This window comes from Mytilus edulis, chromosome 2 (genome assembly GCF_963676685.1).
Source record: "Mytilus edulis chromosome 2, xbMytEdul2.2, whole genome shotgun sequence".
NCBI classification, from domain to species: domain Eukaryota; kingdom Metazoa; phylum Mollusca; class Bivalvia; order Mytilida; family Mytilidae; genus Mytilus; species Mytilus edulis.
This window is the reverse complement of record NC_092345.1, coordinates 43,161,331-43,182,087: the sequence shown is the minus strand read 5'-3', so window position 1 is coordinate 43,182,087 and position 20,757 is coordinate 43,161,331. Positions and strand designations below refer to the sequence as shown.

The 20,757-nt window shown below is 32.3% G+C and overlaps 1 protein-coding gene across 1 annotated transcript in view; it reads left to right on the top strand.

The window, feature by feature from the left end:
- Nucleotides 1-20,757, top strand: part of LOC139510855 (uncharacterized) — a 42,138-nt gene that overhangs the window by 16,183 nt on the left and 5,198 nt on the right. The window contains exons 11-20 of the mRNA XM_071297394.1: nt 572-666; nt 9,751-10,147; nt 10,686-10,832; nt 11,154-11,333; nt 12,761-12,844; nt 13,351-13,521; nt 14,634-14,736; nt 16,750-16,916; nt 18,577-18,765; nt 19,701-19,760. Coding sequence (XP_071153495.1) covers nt 572-666; nt 9,751-10,147; nt 10,686-10,832; nt 11,154-11,333; nt 12,761-12,844; nt 13,351-13,521; nt 14,634-14,736; nt 16,750-16,916; nt 18,577-18,765; nt 19,701-19,760 — 1,593 coding nt within the window. The remainder of the gene's footprint in view (nt 1-571; nt 667-9,750; nt 10,148-10,685; nt 10,833-11,153; nt 11,334-12,760; nt 12,845-13,350; nt 13,522-14,633; nt 14,737-16,749; nt 16,917-18,576; nt 18,766-19,700; nt 19,761-20,757) is intronic.

Sequence of the window (20,757 nt, the reverse complement as noted above, 5' to 3'; positions counted from 1 at the left end):
GATGTCTTTATGCCCCACCTACGATAGTAGAGGGGCATTATGTTTTCTGGGCAGTGCCTCCGTTCGTTCGTTCGTTCGTTCGTGCGTCCGTTCGCTTCAGGTTAAAGTTTTTGGTCATGGTAGTTTTTGAAGAAGTTTAACTCCAATCAACTTTGAAACTTATTAGTACACAAGTTCCCCATGATATGATCTTTCTAATTTGAATGCCAAATTATAGTTTTGACCCCAATTTCATGGTCCAATGAACATAGAAAATGATAGTCCGAAGTTCAGATTAAAGTTTTTGGTCAAGGTTGTTTTTGATGAAGTTAGAGTTACACCAACTTGAAACTTAGTACACATGTGCCCTATGATATGATCTTTCTAATTTTAATTCCAAATTAGAGTTTTGACCCCAATTTAACGGTCCACTGAACATAGAAAATGATAGTGCGAGTGGGGCATCCGTGTACTATGGACACATTCTTGTTTTGTCATTCTCCAGAATTCTGCCCAATATAGTAGCACTGCTAGTACACAACTAGTGTAAAGTCTAAGTTTAATGTTCTTACTGATGTTGCTTGACTTTCAGATATCACGTAGCTTTAAAAATGCAATTCTGGGTTGTCCTATTCTGGCTCTGATGTCTTTGTCTGCTCTTCCTGTAGATGTTACAATGCTGCCCAAGTAAGTAAACAATGAGGTGTAATCCAAGTGTGTGCCATTGAATTCTATTACAAGAGGCTCTGGGATGTTTAGAGGCCTGACTTCTAATTTCTCGATGTTGATATACAGTCCAATCATACTTGCATTTTTTAATGGTTATCGTAATATCGTGACTTAAGTTTTAATTTTTACGGCAAGTTCTCATTTCGCCATTATGCTATTTAAAAAATGAACAACATCCAAAATCTGAGCTGAAGGAAAATGTTTTCTTCATATAACTTTATAACAAAACAACAAAATTGGAGGAAAAACCCTCACTGTACCATATCGTCAGAAAATAATTTTAAAGTAAGGAACACAACACGTATCCCAATTTTGTAGATATACGGTAGCATCTGAATCATGTTAACAACATGCCTGCAATAGAAGTTTAATCAGCAAATAGATCAAAACCAAAAGTGTAACATATATACATAAACCTTTACCATATTCTAATCTACAAAAGGGTCATATGGTATAATATGAAACCATTCAAAAGCGATAACCAACAACTATATTTTTAATACGTAAACAATAAAAAAAAATATAGGATAAATAGGATAAACATCAATTACTTAATCACTGATTCCTGCCTTAAAACATACACATAACATTGGTGGTATTTATGAGCGCCCAATCATTCACCTTAGCTTGGGCAGTGGTGTCACAACTCTAAAAAATCTATAATTTCAATCAGAAGCTTGAAAGTGATTAACACATCAGAACAAAATCCAAACAACAAAAATCAGTTGATATATAGTAAATATCTAACAGTACTGGCAGTGCAGTGATTGAAAGCTAGTGAACTGATTCCCTTTGATTCTAAAAAGATCGCATGAGATCACCCCCGTTTTTAAGTTGCTCAGCCTTTAGTCTTTTACTACGTGTTTGTTTTAGTGTTTGTCTATTGATCTTTTTATGTGTTTTGCCATGACATTGTTTACTTGTTTTCGACGTTGAATATCCCTTACGATTCTCTGCCTCTCTTTTTTTTTTTAATGAAGACCAGGGCCGTAACTAGCCTCTTTTAATAGTGATGCAAAATTTATTCGCCGAGAGGAGCGAGGCGAAAAATTTTGGGCGAAGGGTCTGGGGGCCGCTTAAGGCCCCCAGAAACTCTGAGAAAAATAACGCAAAATCGTGCATTCTGAGCGTTTCCCAGATTCTTTCTTGCATTAATTTTTAGATTTTTTTTTCGACAATCAGGTACGAAAGCAAAAACAAAGATTCATTGTAATTTAAGACTTTTAGGTATTAGAGACAACATTAAAAGACCGATATGTAGGATAAAGCAAAAATCGTAATTCTCACAATTATTAATACCGTATCTGTCTGTTTGTTCTTGTCTTGTATTGTAATTAGACTTTGAAGATTTTTTTTTATGACTAGATTTAAATATAGTGACATTGCAGTATTATACTTTAAGTACTAGTACTGCTTAAGTCCACACTAGGGACCGTCTTCACCTTGTTTTACGATCTTTTACGGTATTAATGATTCTTTAAAAGTATTGTTGAAGACCATCCGGCAACTATCAAGATGAAGAGCAGAACACAAACTTTGACCATTGATCATTTGTATTTTTTCTATGCATTGACTTTGTGTGCGGCTATGTCCCCATACTCCTTTATTATCTGTTAAAGGTTCTCAACACGACTTAATGCAAGTTTAACCTTTCAATGTAAAAGGTCATATATGGCAATACCTTGTTTTTTTCTTCAAATTATTTGATACCGGGAAATATGTGACCTTACTTTGATTCAAACTATGTCAGCTATCTAGTTTTATTTACAATAAAACAAACAGTTTTGTATTCTTTGATATAAACTCTGAAAACTAAAATGAAACTAGAAACATGAATAACAAAAAACATCCAGGGGATACACCAGAGATTGAAGAGAACGTCTTGCTTCTTGCAAGACACTTTCCGCGAATTTGATATCAGAACAACCTTTTGTTCCATTTTTTTTTTGAAATGTTTTACATGAGGCATTTGCCTCATTTGCCTCAATGTAGTTACGGCCCTGAAGACTTATCTCACGAAATAGAAATGCAGTGTTCCTCCGAAAAATTATGATCCACAAACTACAGTGTTGAAAAGTTAAACTGACAACCAGTTTACTAGCTTAACATTGAAACAGAAATCAACGCTGGTTGATGATGATGAAATAATGTTGAATTACCAGTTGCAATACAACTCCAACTTACATGTATGGTGAGGAGAATGCGTTCATTATTTTCTTCTGAAAACGAATGCTTTGATTTGCTGTCGTAGCATTTTAAGTATTCAAACTACAGTTGTTGTTCTGACATACAAAAACATGTGAGTACTACCATAAAAGTACTTCATTGTCATTTAGTAACTACATACTATATGTACTATAAGTATTATAATGTTTTCTATTATATTTCTCCGTTGTCCGCATTCAAACTATATTGACAATTTAGAACTAAACACTTTAAACAATTATGAACAACTATCACATTAAATCATGTCTGCATCAATATCATCTATCATGTTAAGCCTGTTAAAGGGTAATGGATTTTAAAAAACAAAAAAAATAAAAAATAAAACCCACGGAGCTGACAGTATCATCACGACTTACAAATAAGAGGGAACAACCTCCGTAATACAATACTACAAATCCATCTCTATAAACATCATTAAAAAGGCACCAAAACACAAAATGGTAATAACAGACTTCGACTCTAAGACATACAGTTAACACAGTAAACCAATAAAATTCAAATACATATCTACTAGTATCTATTCATGCAAACCCCATTTCCTAGTAATATTGAAAGAATTCGAGAAAGCATAAAACCGCGGTCTCCAAACTGATATTGCCATCTTAAATTTCTCTAAAGCTTTCGACAAACTTCTATCACAATTGGCGAGCGTGGAATTAGACGGCAAATAAAAAAGTGAAAAACAGGAAAAGGAAAATGTTAATAGAAGGAAAACATTCATCGAAAGTAACAGTAGAATAAATAAGAAGATATGCGTGACATGTAGAATGATTTTATAATCTAAAAATCACCAATCCGATTGAAAAATTATTTGTCCGTTTGAGTGTTATGTTTTTCCAAATTGTACATATTTGTTTAGTGGCCAGCTTACGCTTACGGGTGCGGAAGTTACTGCATTGAAGATCAATTAGCCGTGGCCTTCGGCTGTTGCTTGCTCTATGGTCGGCTTGTTGTCTGTTTGACACTTTACCCATTTCTTTTCTCAATTTTATTCAAAAATATGTGAAAAAAAAAATTCTGTGAGTTAACAGTTCCAGATCCTTTATAAACATGTAATACATAATTATTTTTTTAGCATGCATTTTTTCTAATGATGTCATAAAATGTTTATCCCCTCAATCAATGAATATTCAAACACCTTAAGTAATGTCTTCATTAACATCAATATTTTATTGTTAAGAGGCTGTCCAAGTAAATATCAGGCAAATCCTATGATATAGGTGGCTTTGAGAAAGAATGAATTTGTGATATGAAATAGATGAAAAAAATTTGAAACCAAAATATGTCATGTGCCATCCACTGCCTGGTTTTTCCATGGACACCCTCTTAATTGTTTCGTTTAGAATGAATTGCAGTAGTCTTAATTGTCACTGTTATCCTCAACTTCGCACATACATTGTAACCCGGCTGGATTCCAAAAATCTACCATGAACAGATGACCAGGTTAGTTTACCTTTCTCAATGATTCTTTGAAATCGACATTGTTATTACCTAACTAGAATTGCACATGACCCCAATTAAGGAAAATTAAACGAGCCAAAAGGTTACTCATAGCTTCGTTTTCACTGCATAATTTTGCCAATCAGGAATATTCACATCTAGATCAAATATATCCCATCTGATATTCTGGTAGGTTTTTTTTAGGGGTAAGTTGTCTGCGCGTTTCTACTACAGTAGAAAGGGGAAAAATGAAATAATAAAAAATTGTTTTCATTCATTTTTCTGTAGATTATAATCGAATTATGTACAAGAGAGTGAAAGATGGACTTTGTCGGAAATTTGTAGCTTCATTTTTTTAGTGTTAATAATTATTTCAGCTTTTCAAGTTATCGTTTTTGCAACTTACATCTCAACGATCTTGACCATATCTACAAGAAAAAATCATTTACATTCATTCACGATGACACTTTGATAAAGTTGGCGATTCTCTTATCATGATTAGCATGCTAACAATGTTCATCGCCTTATCAACAGAAATCGGCGTTACTAAGCGAGGAAGAAAACTGAGTTTTGGGGAACGAAAGAACATTTTGATTTACCTTCATAATTGGTATTAGGGATATGTTTCCCTTTTATCACAACGTCCTTTGAAACTATAAGTCTTTTTTTATGTTTTTATGGCAAATAATCATAGAATAAATTTTTGCATTACCGCCCCCCCCCCCCCTCCTCTTTTTCTCTTCCAACCACACACCCTTTTTCAAGATTTTTTGGGAAGAAAAATAAATGACTATCGAGTATGAATCAAACGGCAACAATTCTTTAAACGTACCTTTATTTGACAAACAAATCCAACTGACAGATATAGATCACGTCACTATTTGATTGACGTATCTAAAAGTGTAGACATGTTTTATTGGTTAGGGTTTAACCTTTAACATGTGTCATAGCCCATTAATGTTACAAATCATACATAGACACGCCTTACTCATTAACATATTTAATCCACCCAAAGCTACGCTTTTCGTAAATTAAATAAAATAATTCGTAAAAAGTAAAATCCCAAAAATACTGAACTCAGAGGAAAATCAATTCGGAAAGTCCATAATCACATGGCAAAATCAAATAACAAAACGCATAAAAGGCGTGCTATATATATAACTTGTATCTACATTCCAGTTGCCGATTATGTCTCGTTATTATTTGATGTTATTCATTATTTTCTTTTTGCGTTTTCATTTTTTTTTTCTTGATTACTTTGCTAATCAAAAGGAAGAAATCCTCGTGTAATTTTGTATACACTGAAAAGTACTCGACAACGATTCTATCGATGAACTGACGTGAACTAAAATGTACTTAACAGTACTGGATTTAACGTTATGCGTATTTTCTTAAATACCCGAACCAGTACTGGCTGGTACCTGATCGATCGCGATAGTTCGTGTATTGAACATGTACTGAACAACTGACAAAAATCTTGACATTTTTCCTTGCGGATATTCAGGCATTTAAGAATTGTTCAGTTTAAAATTACCGTTTCAGTAATAAAAACAGTTACTAGTGAGTTTACTCTGCTGTTCCACAAGGCTCCGTTCAATGACCGTTACTCTTTGTCATATATATTATGTTATATTATTAATTCGTATATTTTAACAAATTTGATTCGTTTAGGGATAGTCACATGCATATGTTAAACTATATTTTCGAAGGTAGAGAGAAAACGGCGGATAGCAAAAAGCATATTGCACGGTTATTTTTAGAATAGCTAAAAAACCGATATACTTTGTGACGTCATGTAATGAATTTCAGGTTATCGTTAAACGTTTTGAAACAAATGATATCTGTGATCGATTATTTGACGAAAAAAATCTTCAAATACATAAGATGTCAAACAAATAAAAAAAAGTAACTAATATGTTGATATTGTTAAGGAGACAATATGATATCTATAAAATTCAAACAAAATCAAATGACGATTTTGATACAAATATGGTCTTAAATTAATAATATAACAAATATAGCCTTTGTATTAGATCAATACAGGATATATCGACCCAAAGAAGTATATCGACCTCGGACAATATACTTCTTTCAGGTCAATACATCCTTGTATCGACCTCATACAAAGGCTATATTTGTATTATATTATATGTAACTATTCAGATCCGCAGAGACACAAAACCAGTGACATTCTAAAAAGATCTTCAGAACTTAAAAGTATTGGCTATACACTAGGAAATAAGGTTCAACGCAAAGTAATGTTTCATTTAAAGCATAAAAAGAAGAGAATAAAAATTTTATGCTTTAAATGGACACATTTTACAAAAGTGAAACATAACCTATACATAAGATCGCGACTATGAAACTTAAGAAGACCTAAAATAGACCATTCATAGTTTTACCTAAGCGAAAAAGTAGAACTAAACACTAGGTTTTCTGAGAAGGAATAGGAAATAATGTCCCCAAGAATGCAAGAAAACAGCATATAGTTCACTTTTGAGGTCAACAATATGTATGTAGCGAAATTAGAGACACATACACACCTCCAGACATCAACCGACGTGTAAGAATACAGCGACGATCAGCAACATTTATAACAGTATATTTCATATCAAACGAAGATGGTTGTTTCCCTTATAGTTTTCTTACCTGAATCTTCCAAATCTCCAGCAAAAAAAGGTCTTTTGTGGGTTCAAAGTTAATTTATAGAACCAAACGAATATTCATAGGTTGCACTTTGTAAATACAGTTGTTTCACATACCATGTTTATCTAAGGATTATGTACTCCTGTGTTGATTCAATGCTAAACATATGGAAATTTTATAGAAAAACAACAGCCTTATTCCTTGTGCTCTCAAATTTGGCAATTCTGTACTTGATAGATAGAGGATTATTGCATGCAGTGCTAGCAATGATTTCCTTAAAACAGACTTATAAATTTAGATATTGATTAAAATAAATACAAATATTAATATGGACCAATTCAAATACATCTTCTAGGTTGCGATCGACTTTAGTGACTCAGCACGAGGTGTTTAGGAATTTAAAGCTGATAAAAAAAAAAGAAGTTGGTAAATTATATTTAATAATAAAAATATCTGTATTAAAGTCTGTGCATTTGCTACAAAATTTTTGATTTTATTTTCACCAAATTCCCTTTTTCTATTAAACTATAAATAATTATGCTTTTCACAAAGGTTCCCTTGGTATATGTACAGAATGGCCCATCTCTATTATTCATTATCTTTGCTGTTTTGATACTATTGCAGTTTGAAAAGTTCATAATTCACAGGCCACAGAAGGGGTCATCAACCTTAAAAGAGATATATAACGTTTACAGATATTTTGTTTAGTAAACTACTGGTTCCAAGACAAGATCTCTATGTTTCATTTCGTAGAGACATAACTTCTGAATATTTACCAGTATCAATAAACATAAATAGCGGCCAATTTGAATTAAGGAGAAAAACAAAGTAAAAGGAGAGTCTGCACAAAAATATTGTACAAATTTAAACAGTAAAAAGTGTCGGTGTGGGGGATAAAAATGTTCAAAATTTGCCACACGTACCTTACAACCGTTAAAGACAAAAAAATGATAATACGAACACTTAATTTGCCTCTTATTTTGAATTTTGTAATGATATCTTTCGGAAATGAATCTTTTGACAAGTAAACTGTACTAAATTAGACAGATATTTACATTAAATTGGAACTATTTCATTTGAAAATTAAGAACATGGAACCGATTTACAGCTTACTTGATGTGAATAATTTGCATTTACAAACAATTTCATGTTTATGGAGGTACATGTACGTTTGTTTAAGGTTCGGTGTTCTTGTACTAGCGAAATTTCAAACTATGAAAGATAACGCTTATCTGAAGAGGAAATTGATAGTCATACACATTCCATTTGTAACGTAAACAATCGCTTTGACAATCCAAATTCCGATAAAACTATACAGTAACCTTAACTTATTAGAAATAAACTGGGGATAAATGTGTGTAATTTAGTTACTATAAACCCTTGTAGATATTATATATTTTCTAAAGTTTACTTTTCCGCAAAGAAATGGCTGTGAAAGTTTTTCTATTTATTGTCCCTGTTAGTAACAAAATGTATCGGAAAACCTAGTACAGAAGATAATGTTCCGGCAACAACAACAGAACCAATCTTACCGAGCGTTTTGGTAATGTCTGGAAGTTAGGTGTACAAGGGAACTACTGACTGTTCTGGAAAACGAACGCAATACACGTGATCTTCGCGACACACGTGAATACTAAGGAATATGTTGGTTTTGGGCTTTCATTTGATGGTAAAATGTTTTCTTCAGATCTTGTCATCAGATGGGTTGACAGCAATGTATAACCGTTTCATTTTTTTTTTTTTTTTTGCAATCATAAAACGAGAATGTTTTTGGATAGATGAAGAGTATTTTAAACATAGATGCATAACACTCCATAATATAGAGTTTAAATGTCTAGGTTGGTACCTATGTGAAGTGTATTGAAACTAGGAAAACTAGAAACTAAAAAAAGACTACAATACGTTTACAGGAATTCCCTTAGCTTGTTTTCCAGAAATTTGGACAATCGATATATATCAGTGAATTAAGAGAGTTCAGTAAAACAGGATTAAAATTATGCGATACAAATACCTTGTAGTTATAAAACAAGCCAAAAATACGAAAACTTAATATGCCTCTCACTTTGAATTTTGTGTTGACATCTTTCGGACATTATTACTCAACAAGTCAATTTCCCTGAATGTTTCAGAGGAGAATGTGCAACTGAATTACAAAATTTAAAAAGAAAGATTCGTAATATAAACATATGCAACCTGCTAGGAAGATTAGAACAAGAAAACACAGAAGAATATAAACAGGAATTAGACATCCTTTCGGTCTTTATTGTAAAACAGGACGTTTTTACTTACCAGCACATCTGCAACCTCAATCATAACAGCAAAAACAGATTAAAGTACACGGAGGAAAATACACGGAGGAAGATTCACATAGGGCGTGATAAGCACCAATGAGAGCAGTTATGCCATAAGGCCATAAGATTGAGGAGTGATGTCCCTTTATATAACATACTTTTTTTTACATTAATTTGAACGATTTCAAACAAAAACAAAATTATGATGCAGATGTACTGTAAAAGTTTACTTAGTATGACTACTTTGCATATACAAACAGTTTCTTGTTTATATAAGTTATTGTTCAAATGCTTCAGTTTTTATTCTACATTTTGAACTGTTAAGATATCTCTAAAGATTACATTGATACTAAAACATTCCATTTGTAACGTAGTAGACAATCGGTCTCAAAATTCCATTTTCGATTAACTTAGAACGTAACCTTTAACAATCAGAATAATCATGTGATAAATGTGTGCGTCAGTTAGTCACTATAACCCCTTATAAACATCAGATACCTTCTGAAGTTTGCCTTTTGTGCAAAGAGATGGCATTCAAGGTGTCCTATCTATTGTTTCTGTTAGTTGCAAAATGTATCGCAAAACCTAATCCAGAGGATAATGTTCCGGCAACAACAACAGAACCAACTCCTACCGAGAGTTTTGGTAACGTCTGGAAGTTAGATGTACAAGGGAACTACTGGTTGTTTTGGAAAACGAATGCAACACACATAACCTTCGAGACACACGTAAAGACTAAAGGATATGTTGGCTTTGGACTTTCTTCTAATGGTAAAATGTTTCCGTCAGATGTTGTCATGGGATGGGTTGACAGCAATGGCACAGCACACTTTAAGGTTTGCGTTTGTAGAATTATAAAATTGATCATTTGAACATAGAGATAGGGAAAGGGGGTAACATAAGCCTTTGAAAGTTTTAACACTATACTGTTTTGAAATACTAGAATTAAGAACAATTGTATCATTCTAATTACCAATTGGACAATAAAACCTCACTGCATTTATTTTAAATAAAGTGTATTCTGTGTTTTTTTTTAATAAATAAAATAATCATAGATACCAGGATTTAATTTTTATTCTCAAGACGAGGCTTTCGTCTACACTAGACTTATCAGTGACGCCCAACTCAAAACAAGTTAAACCACACCATAAGACATCGCTGAATTTTATCTGGAAATACACTTTGATTTTATTTGGTTTTTATATAAGAAATACTAAAAACTGAAAAATGTTGCCTTGTGAAGGATAATGTGTCTTCAAATTTCCAAATTACGAGCGTTGGACGATGAAAACAAGTTTTAATTTCAAATAATATGCATATTAATATTTATTAAAATGTCTAATATAAATTTAATGAAATTCAATTAATTTGTAGGATTGTCATACAGAAGGACACTATGCACCGATAATTGATGCTAGTCAGGACTGGTTTTTGTTACTTGGCAAAGAGGATAATTTTGGAACAGTTTTAAAATTTACAAGAAAGTTGGATACATGTGATGATAACGACTATCTTATAACGGTAATACATACAATATATGATTTATGTTAATTGGGTCTGTATCAGCTGTCATTAAAACATGTACACCACATCAAATAATTTTGCATCCCTTGACGTTTATACCCAACTACGTCAGATTTATATATCTACATATTTGCATATATAATCTACCAGAAACGCATCAAAAGGTTATTTCACTTGAAAAATCGTTTAAGAGCATAGTTTTTTTCAAAAAAGAAAATAATAATCAAGATGTATAACCTACCAATCTAGGCCATCGTGACTGTCATAACCGTTAGCAATCCTTAGGTATTAAAATTAAATTTACATCCTATATTTCAGGAGAGTACTGTCAAAGTAATCTACTCATACCATCCTGATGATCCTGCTTCGTTTAGTTCCCTACCTTGGCATGGTGCAGAAAGACGAGGGGCCAAAAGTTTGATGTTGCTATCATCTGTAAAAGCAAATGAATATGTTCCACCCTCTGATGCAGAACAGTTTGATATGCTTCACAATAATGTAAGAAACGATAACCAACAGGTCTAAATTAATTAAATATCACTCATATGCATCAATACCTAACACGTATAATTTTTAAGGCCTGTTTGATACGATCATGCAGTGCGAATTTCACAAGAAAACAATTATTTTATAATTATTTCTTATGGAAGATACTATCAACAGATTTGGTTTACTGTATAAGTACTTCTTTGTCTATTTTTGTTCCTTTTGTAATCGCCAATGAAGTTTGAATATGACAATAACGTAACTTTACAAAAAATAACAGTTTGTACAATTTTCCAGACTAGAGTGGAAACAGTTATGATTGTAAATTAAAAAAAAAATACCAGATATACTTTGATGGCAATGTACACGTCATGTGTCACAAGTAGAGCAGGATCTGCTTACCCTTCTGAGACAACTGGCATCACACCGGGGATTTTTATGGGATAAATTGTTATCATGGATTGACCGTCACAGACATCGACAAACACGATAACAAAACTGTTTGGGAAGCTTTATAAATGCATAGACAAATATAGCTTTACGGCAAAACTGTAGAATATTTCCAACTTTATATAAAATTCAAAGAGAGACAGAAAATACCAAAGGAATGGTCATACTTAGATTGAAACAAACTGACAATGAAATGGTAAAAACCGAGGAAAAAAAAAAATAAAAAAAATTAATAGTACACAGAACACAATATAGAAAACTAAAGTATAGGGGGTGATCTCAGTTGTTCAAGAAGGGTAAGCAGATTCTTCTTTAGATGTGACCTTAACGTGTTTATCATACACTTGCAAGTATGAAACCACTGACGAGTATAATTCACATTTCAGAAAAAAAGGACGGAATAGTGGTTAAGAGTGTTGTTATCATTTAATTTTATTTTTATACATCATGTTAAAATACTAGATTTTGATTGGTTAATACATATGGACAATTGACCCTATCCCATGGCAAATACTCTATTACCACCCACTGAGACGCTTGCTCAAGTGTGCACTCTGATAAATACGGATGATTGTTATGTACAAAACGACATAGTTTATAACTTTAAATTTTAAATTTAACAGACTCTGTAATAACAAAACATTAAGTATAATACATTAAATTAAATATATCTGAGAGGTTGATAGAGCAGATTGTAAACCCTCGAAAAGACATTGTCAACGTTGGCTTCGCGTACGCTGATAACTTTTCCAAGGGTAACACTCTGCTTTATCACCCTCTCAGCTATGTGTTGTTTACATAGTGACAAGTGTTATTCACATGACTATTTTACTGAAATTTTGTAAAAGAAGTTCATTATCTAAATCATTACTGTGTTAAAACACCAATAAAGTAGGAGGGAACACGAACCCTCGGGGATTACAGCCACACCGCCCACAGATATATAGTTCTGTATGTATGATTATATGATTTTCTTTTGAATATTTCAGTTCCATGTACCAGCAAAGGACACGACTTATCAATGTAGAGTTTTTAAAGTTCCGCACAAACCCCAGAAGTATCATATGATAAGGGTAGGTACTTTTACTTGTTTCTTGTCAAAATTCGTACGTGAGTATTAATTTACGTAAGTTTCTCGTTCACCTTTTAGTTAACTTTAAGGTAGGTTAGGGTGTTATTATATCCCGATCTGAAATAAGGCAGCATTCTGCTATATCCATGTCGGTTCGTCTTATGAAATTCTTGTGGCATTTTTACCAGGAACGTCATAAGCTACCAGAAATTTGATATCAATCTTTATGTGAGCACGTTACACAGTGAATTGTATTTTCACATCTATCAAACACCAAATTTCGTCTTACCGAAAATTTAAAATATCCTTACACATGAAATTAATATGAGATTTGAATGTTTCTGAAACTTGAAATCACTTCTTCCTGAAATTCAATATTATGCTTTAAGTGGATATGTTTTACCATGTGATGCTTTTGGCATCAGTCGTATAATTTATATATGTGTTTCATTATACTTAGTTCCTGCTACTGAATTTGACTATAGTTGATTCATTTCATAATTTCAGTATGAACCCGTAATATCTCCCGGTAATGAGGCATACGTTCATCATATTTTGGTATATAACTGTCCTACCGCTACAGATGCAGACGTTCACAAGGTATATGAATGCTATAGACATCGACCTAGAAATCTCGAGTGTAGTGAAGTGGTGATTGCATGGGCTGTTGGTGGTGTGGTGAGTAAATTTACTGATTAATTTTATAGATTATTTCTTTTTAAAGTTCATGTTGAGAACAATGCAGACACTATAAAAAATGAAAACACTATTTTAAATAATTTCATTGGTGAGAGAACTTTTCTGGATTTATCTTCATCAAGAACACTCAAAGACGAATATTTGACGGCCTAGAATGTATAAGCAGTTCCTATTAGTAGAAATGTTAGTGTTGCATGACAACCATAAACAATATATGTGATCATGCGGCAAAATTTACATCAAATGCAGTTGAATGAAATCGTCATTTTTTTGGCTAAATGAAAAAAAAAAGATTTGTAATGACTCCGACGAACAGAAACGGAATTTATTTCCTGTACGTAAAATATGAATTTGCTTTTCTGAAATTTTTAAACCTCAATGCTTTCGATTAAACTTTAAATCCTGTATCATCCAATCAGAAGCACGATTCTTTTTCGAGTACCATCGTTAAAACTTGTTAAAAAAATGTTAACAAATAATGGCGCTTTGGTTATATAGCTCTTCGCGCAGTCAGATGCTTATACATACTTAGCTTTCATTTTTGAATTGAGCGGTCCTGGTGAACGTTATTGAAGAAAAGCGTTTTGAACATTTTACCTAAGGAAAGCGTTATCCAATCTTACAGAACATTTTTGTGAGATTTCGTTTAAAGTAAATACATTTACATATTTTAAATTAAAATTGTAGCGCAAGATACACGTGATTTAAACACTGTGATTATTTAGTTTGAGTAGTGAAGTTGTTTACGAGCAACAACAACATTCGATGATAAATTCATAAAAGATTATGCAATTTTCGAAAAAGAAAAAGAAAGAAATAGTAAGTTAATCACTTCATTCAAATAGTGATTACTTAAATGAGATATTAATGTTGTAAATTTAAATTTTGATATGACTGTCTCACATAATATTTATATTCATGTTCTTGTGTTTCGCACTATTTTTGTTAACTGAATTTGTGGAAAGCTTACTATACTAATGGTTTTGCTTGCTCATATTTGACTATTCAGTCACAGAAGTTAAACTGTAAATCTTATTCATTTTATTAAATACTTTCTTTGTTTTAATTCAAATTTTGATATATTAACGTAGGCATTTGATTTTCCATCGAACGCTGGATTCTCTTTCATGACACCTGGTGACCCACAGTACCTTGTAATGGAAACTCACTTTAATAATCCAACAATGAAGTCGGGTAAGATTCATGAAAAAAATCATATTTTTCCGTATTGTGTAATAAATCTTTTGTTATAACCTCTTATGTTAAATGCATTTCTCTCGGTTTTTGTTTGTACCCCGGATTTGTTTTTTTCAATCGATTTATGAGTTTTGGACAGCGGTATACTACTGTTGCCTTTATTTGTAACTAATTCAAAGAAGCCGTCATTGTAATCAGCTTAGTTCTACCTTTGCACTGGCTTTATAATATATTTGTTTGTAGTTTTGAATCTGAAAGTCAATTTGTAAATGAAAATTCATCCTTTTCCTGAACACTCTCGATCTTTTTAACGATCGTACAAATTGTACCATTGCATTGAGTTTGATACGATACTTCTCATCCGAGGCATTTTAATATCCAAATTAATATTTAAATAAGGAGATGTGTCGTTCAAATCGTATTGCATTACATTTTGAGTTATATAATATGTAAACAAGTTTTGTTTTTCTTTACCTTCACAAGGGATTGATTTGGGTAAAGAACCCCTGAATTAATATGAGTTTTCTCACGGGGTATCAAAATTTTCCCTCTAGAACCGTATCAGTCTGGTGTTGTTTAATCAATATCATCTCAAATTCTAAACATTATCATGTAATCCTTTCGTTTTGATGCTATGTTTTAAAGTTGGAATACATCCATAACAAACAAAATAGTATGTAAACATACTGTTTTCAGAATTAAATTATTATGTCTGTGATTTAAATATCACTTTATGATTGACCTAGAAATCCTTTTTTTTCTGAATGTTAACTTTGACATCATCTGACCAGATGTTTAAGCCATTACATCATCAAGTCCTAATACCTTTTTTGTGTTTTTAACCGGATTTTTGTGACGAAAATGTCGGTTATTGATTTGGGGATGTACGGCAGTCGGGTTTTTGGGCCGGCGGCAGTCAAATGTTGTTCGTGCATTTACTCATGAACCATTTAACCAAGCTTTAAAATTTTAATATGTTGTTACTGACAACAAAATGGAAGTCAAGTTCAATAATGACACTTTTGACTTTTACGGTTCTGGAGTTATGGTTCTTGAAAGATTGAAAAATGGTGTTTTCAGTCCTGTCCGTGAATTTACTCATGAACTGTTCAACCAAAGCTTTTAAAATTTAAATATATTGTTACTGATGACAAAATTGGGGTCAAGTTCAATGAAGGCGATATTCACTTTTTCTATTCAGGAGTTATGGTTCTTGAAATATGGAAAAATTGTGTTACCAGTCATGTTGGTGCATTTACTCATGAACCATTCAATCAAAGCTTTTCAAATTTTGATATGCTGTTACTGACAACAAAATGGAGGTCAAGTTTGATAGTGATGATTTTCACTTAAACCGTGCATCAGTTATGGTTCTTGTGATATTGAAAAATGCCAGGACACGAATTAATATGAATAAATCCAGTTGCAATCGCTCTGACAGCCAATTATTTTCTCTTCCATTAGTTTATGTTTCTGAACTTGAATTTTAGTTAGATTTTTATTAAGGTACTCGGAACTGTAAGTCAAAATCATGCTTCAACTGGGCTAGAGGTATAGGGGGAGGGTTGAGATCTCACAAACATGTATAACCCCGCCGCATTTTTGCGCCTGTCCCAAGTCAGGAGCCTCTAGCCTTTGTAAGTCTTGTATTATTTTAACTTTTAGTTTCTTGTGTACAATTTGGAGTTTAGTATGGCGTTCATTATCACTGAACTAGTAATTATATATTTGTTAAGGAGCCAGCTGAAGGACGCCTCCGGGTGTGGGAATTTCTCGTTACATTGAAGACCTGTTGGTGACCTTCGGCTGTTGTCTGCTCTATGGTCGGGTTGTTGTCTCTTTGGCACATTCCCCATTTCCATTCTCAATTTTATTTAAAAAACTGAATTTCGTCTCGACTTATAAATGTTTGACTAGCCTCATAAAAAACACCTTATAACTACGTTGAAAGAATTGTTATGTATGGACCTGCCTCATTTTTCCTTTAATTTCTTTTTATAACAAATGCAGGTATTGTTGATAGTTCCGGTTTAAGGATTACAGCTACGCACACAATACGTCAGCATGATGCTGGAATTTTGCAAGCAGGTGCTAAAGTTAATAAACTTCAGTTTGTTCCTCCGTATGAGAAAGACTTTCTATCACGACATTCATGTAGTCAACAGTGTTTACAAAAGGTAAAAACTTTTCTAAAATGTAGTTCATAAGACAGATGACGCAATAATAAAATATACTTCATTTATTCGTTACTAAATTGTGCTACTTTTTGCTTATGCATACAAATGTTTACATATCGTCTAATTTGTAAAGTTATCGTCATATTTTCCCGCCAAAAACACGCAAGGCCTTTGTGAACTAGATCCTCTGTATTCGCTAACGATTATAGATCGGCACAACTCCTTGAATTCAATTTGATGAAAATCCCAGTAACCTTAACTGATTCTTCTTTATTTTTTGGGCATGACGTTTTGCACCGGCCACTTCAACTTTTAGTCTGATTTTGAATATGTGTGTGGTTTTTTTGTGAGTGGGGGAGTCTATACTACAAGAAATATTACTCAGTGTGTCTGTTAATCATTTTATGTCAAAAGAATTATTCTAAGAACTCAAACGCGTATACCTTTATGAAGTCTTTTGATATAACATATAATTGCTGCATTTCTAAAAACACTCAAATACTGCCTTTAACATTTCATTTTTTATTTTTCCTATTTCAATCAAAAATAGGAACAGTTTTAAAAACGCTTTATATTTCCATTTTTTGTTATGTTTGCGAGGTAGAAACTTCTATAGTCAGGTCCAGAAAGAATTGAATATTAGCATAACATAATAAAGTTTGTCAAATAAATTGATACGTAGGCGTCATGCAGTAATTGAAAGGGTTACCCCGTATACAACACAGGACATATAATATTCTAGTGCTCCAATAGTGTAGATCAGATAAAATATAACTATGCACTAATCTATATACTTGTAAGTCATTTTGAAGTTAATGCCTGATGATTTAAGGATGTACTTAGGTGATCTTAGATAAAATTAGATAAATAAAGAATTCAAAATTGATACTTTAAGCTGGAAGAGTGTTAGTTAAGGATCAAAATAAGCTAAAAATATCGATAGATCATTGAGCCCCTTTTCCAGATATTTGATTTATAAAATATGGCAGGAAAAGGCTGCCTCGGACCTTAACCTTATATTTTCATTGGTATTTTTTGGGTCTCAAATCAAAAGAAAAGAAACTCAAGAATCTACCTAAATTTTGTCAAATTACCATTTATGAGCTATTAAGGTGGTACCTAACACTTTCACTAAAATTAATTTGTCTCGTTTAATTTTAATAAAATTTTGACAAAGTATTTAACAAAAATATAAAAATTTCAAAAATTTTGAACCAACCGTTTTGTAAGAAAAAATACACTGGTTATATAGCAGTTTGACAAGCACCAATTTTGATCATTAAGAAGCTTAATATTCCCTTTACAACACAACGTAATTAAAACGTTAAGCGGACTTTACAGAGTTATCTCCCTGTAGTGTTAGGTACCACCTTAAGTCTTATGTTAAAAAATAAATATGTGTTATGGGGCAAAATATTTTACCTTGTATCTTGTGGAAAACACTGAAGAGTCCGAACATTTGACTCTTGTTCTAAAACCTCACCGAAGTACATCCTCAATCAATTATTATTGGTGATTAAATCAATTACTGCGTTTAGTTTTATATGAATTTTGTTATTACATAGGCAAGCATGTAACTATAATACATTTACTCTAATTTTCTCAATTATATCATTTGCATAATTTTTAGAAAGAGGAAATTCACATACTTATGTTTCAGGCTTTGGTGACAAATCAAAACAGTATGAAAGCTTTTGCAACACTTCTTCATTCCCATTTACTTGGAACAAGTATTGTTGCTCGTCATATTCGTGGTGACGTAGAATTAGAACCTTTGGCACAAGACCTTTCTTATGACTTTGACTACCAAGATACTAGAATGTTTCCAAAAGAGAGAGAAATTAAATATGTAAGTACTCAATGTTTGTATCGTGGCGCATGCTGTGTGAATAGATCAATTAAACTATGTTAAAATATTGGAATACATGTATTATAGTTTATCTAAAATTACACGTTACAGCCATATTAACATGAACATTCAACATGTTTTTACTGTTAAATTTTTTTTCTTGTTTGTGTTGACAAAGCATACATGAAAGTACGAGTGTGAAACGTCATGTCAGCATTTAGGGTAAGGTGCATATGTGACTGATTCAGACGAGTGTAACTATGAGAACATTAAAGTAAAAAATAAATGCATTCGGCAAGTAAAGGCAACAGTTGTATATCAGTATTCAAAAGTCATAAATCGATTGAGAATAATCAAATCTGGGTTACAAACCAGAACTGAAGGATACAAAAGAACAGGACAATAACAAACGTAAACATACAAAAATTAACTATTTGATAACAAATGCCATATTCCTGACTTGGTAACGGATTGGTTAATTTTGATTTATTTTATTGTTTCCTTACCATATAAATATGTATATTATGTATGTATTTTTGCACCGTTAATTTTTATAAATGAATGGACTGTACTCCATCCTCCAAATCATTGCTCATAAAACTAGTTTAGACTCAGACAAAATTGATGCTGAATAATTTCTTTTATTACATATTTACGTTTAGACATATTTATTTATAATGGATTGGGAAACAAGTTTTGCAACTGATATTAATCCCTTTCTACTTTGCGGGTTTAGCATAGCGTTATGATATTATCATAGTTTTGTGAATACGAACATATTTTTGAAATAAAAAGAGACCAAAAGGAAATATGTAGTAGCAATATCTATATTCAAATGATTGGCATCTGTATAAGTGTGACAGACTTGGCAACCCAGACAATCTTAATAGATAGTGTTTTACTTTTTTCCAATAGATCTTGTTTTATTTTTTCAGGGCGATAGTTTAACCATTGACTGCCATTACGATTCAACAGGAAGAACTAAACCGACATTGGTAACATCCATTTATCCTAACAATAACTAGACATATGGGTGGGGCAGATATACATAGGTTGATGTGTGATATACATGAACGAGTCATTGCTGTTTAAACATAAATACAACCCTCCCCAATTATTGTTTATTGATATTTGGTTTTAAAGGTCTGCAAAAGTTTTTAACATATAGCGACATGAATAACTTCAATTCAAATGCAACACTATCATGAACTCTACGAAAAAGGTTAAAATTAATATTTTATTGTCTAGGTCTATTTTTATCTCTATTTTTAAAAATTCGGTTATACAAACATGTTTTGAGTTAAGTATTTTTTTCTTCTGGTATATATCTATCGTACATTCTTTTATGTCGGTTTTAATTATCTACTGACCGAAATTTAGACTAGAGACTACCAGGAGCCTGTGTCGCTCGCCATATATTTTTTATTTACAATTGGTGCATGAAATAATGCAACCGTTATACTTTTTTGCTTTATGCTTTAGGTTTAGAGATATAAGTCAAAAACTACATTCCCCCCTATGTTCTATTTCCTACCATTTTTGCCATGATTGTTGACAGGCAGGGTCATCGGACACTTTTTCAACAAGCTACTCTTATGATAAATGTGGCCAAGTTTGGTTAAATTTGTCTCAGTTGTCTCAGGAAAATGTAAAAGACTACAAAAATTTCAAGAAAAAATGTTACATTTGTCTTTAAAGGGCAATAAATCCCGTTGGACCATTTTGATCCTGTTGATCTTTTTGTAGATCTTGCTTTGTGAACATTATTGCTGTTTATAGTTTATCTCTTTTTTTAATGATATTGAAGATAATAACCAAAAACTGAAAAATTTACTTACAATTACCAATTCAGGTGCAGCAACCCTACAACTGCTTGTCTGATACATCTGAAAATTTCAGGACAGATAGATCTCAAACTGATGAACATTTTGACCAATGTAAAATTTGCCTTAAATGCTTTAGTGTCAAAGATATATTTCAAAAACTATACGT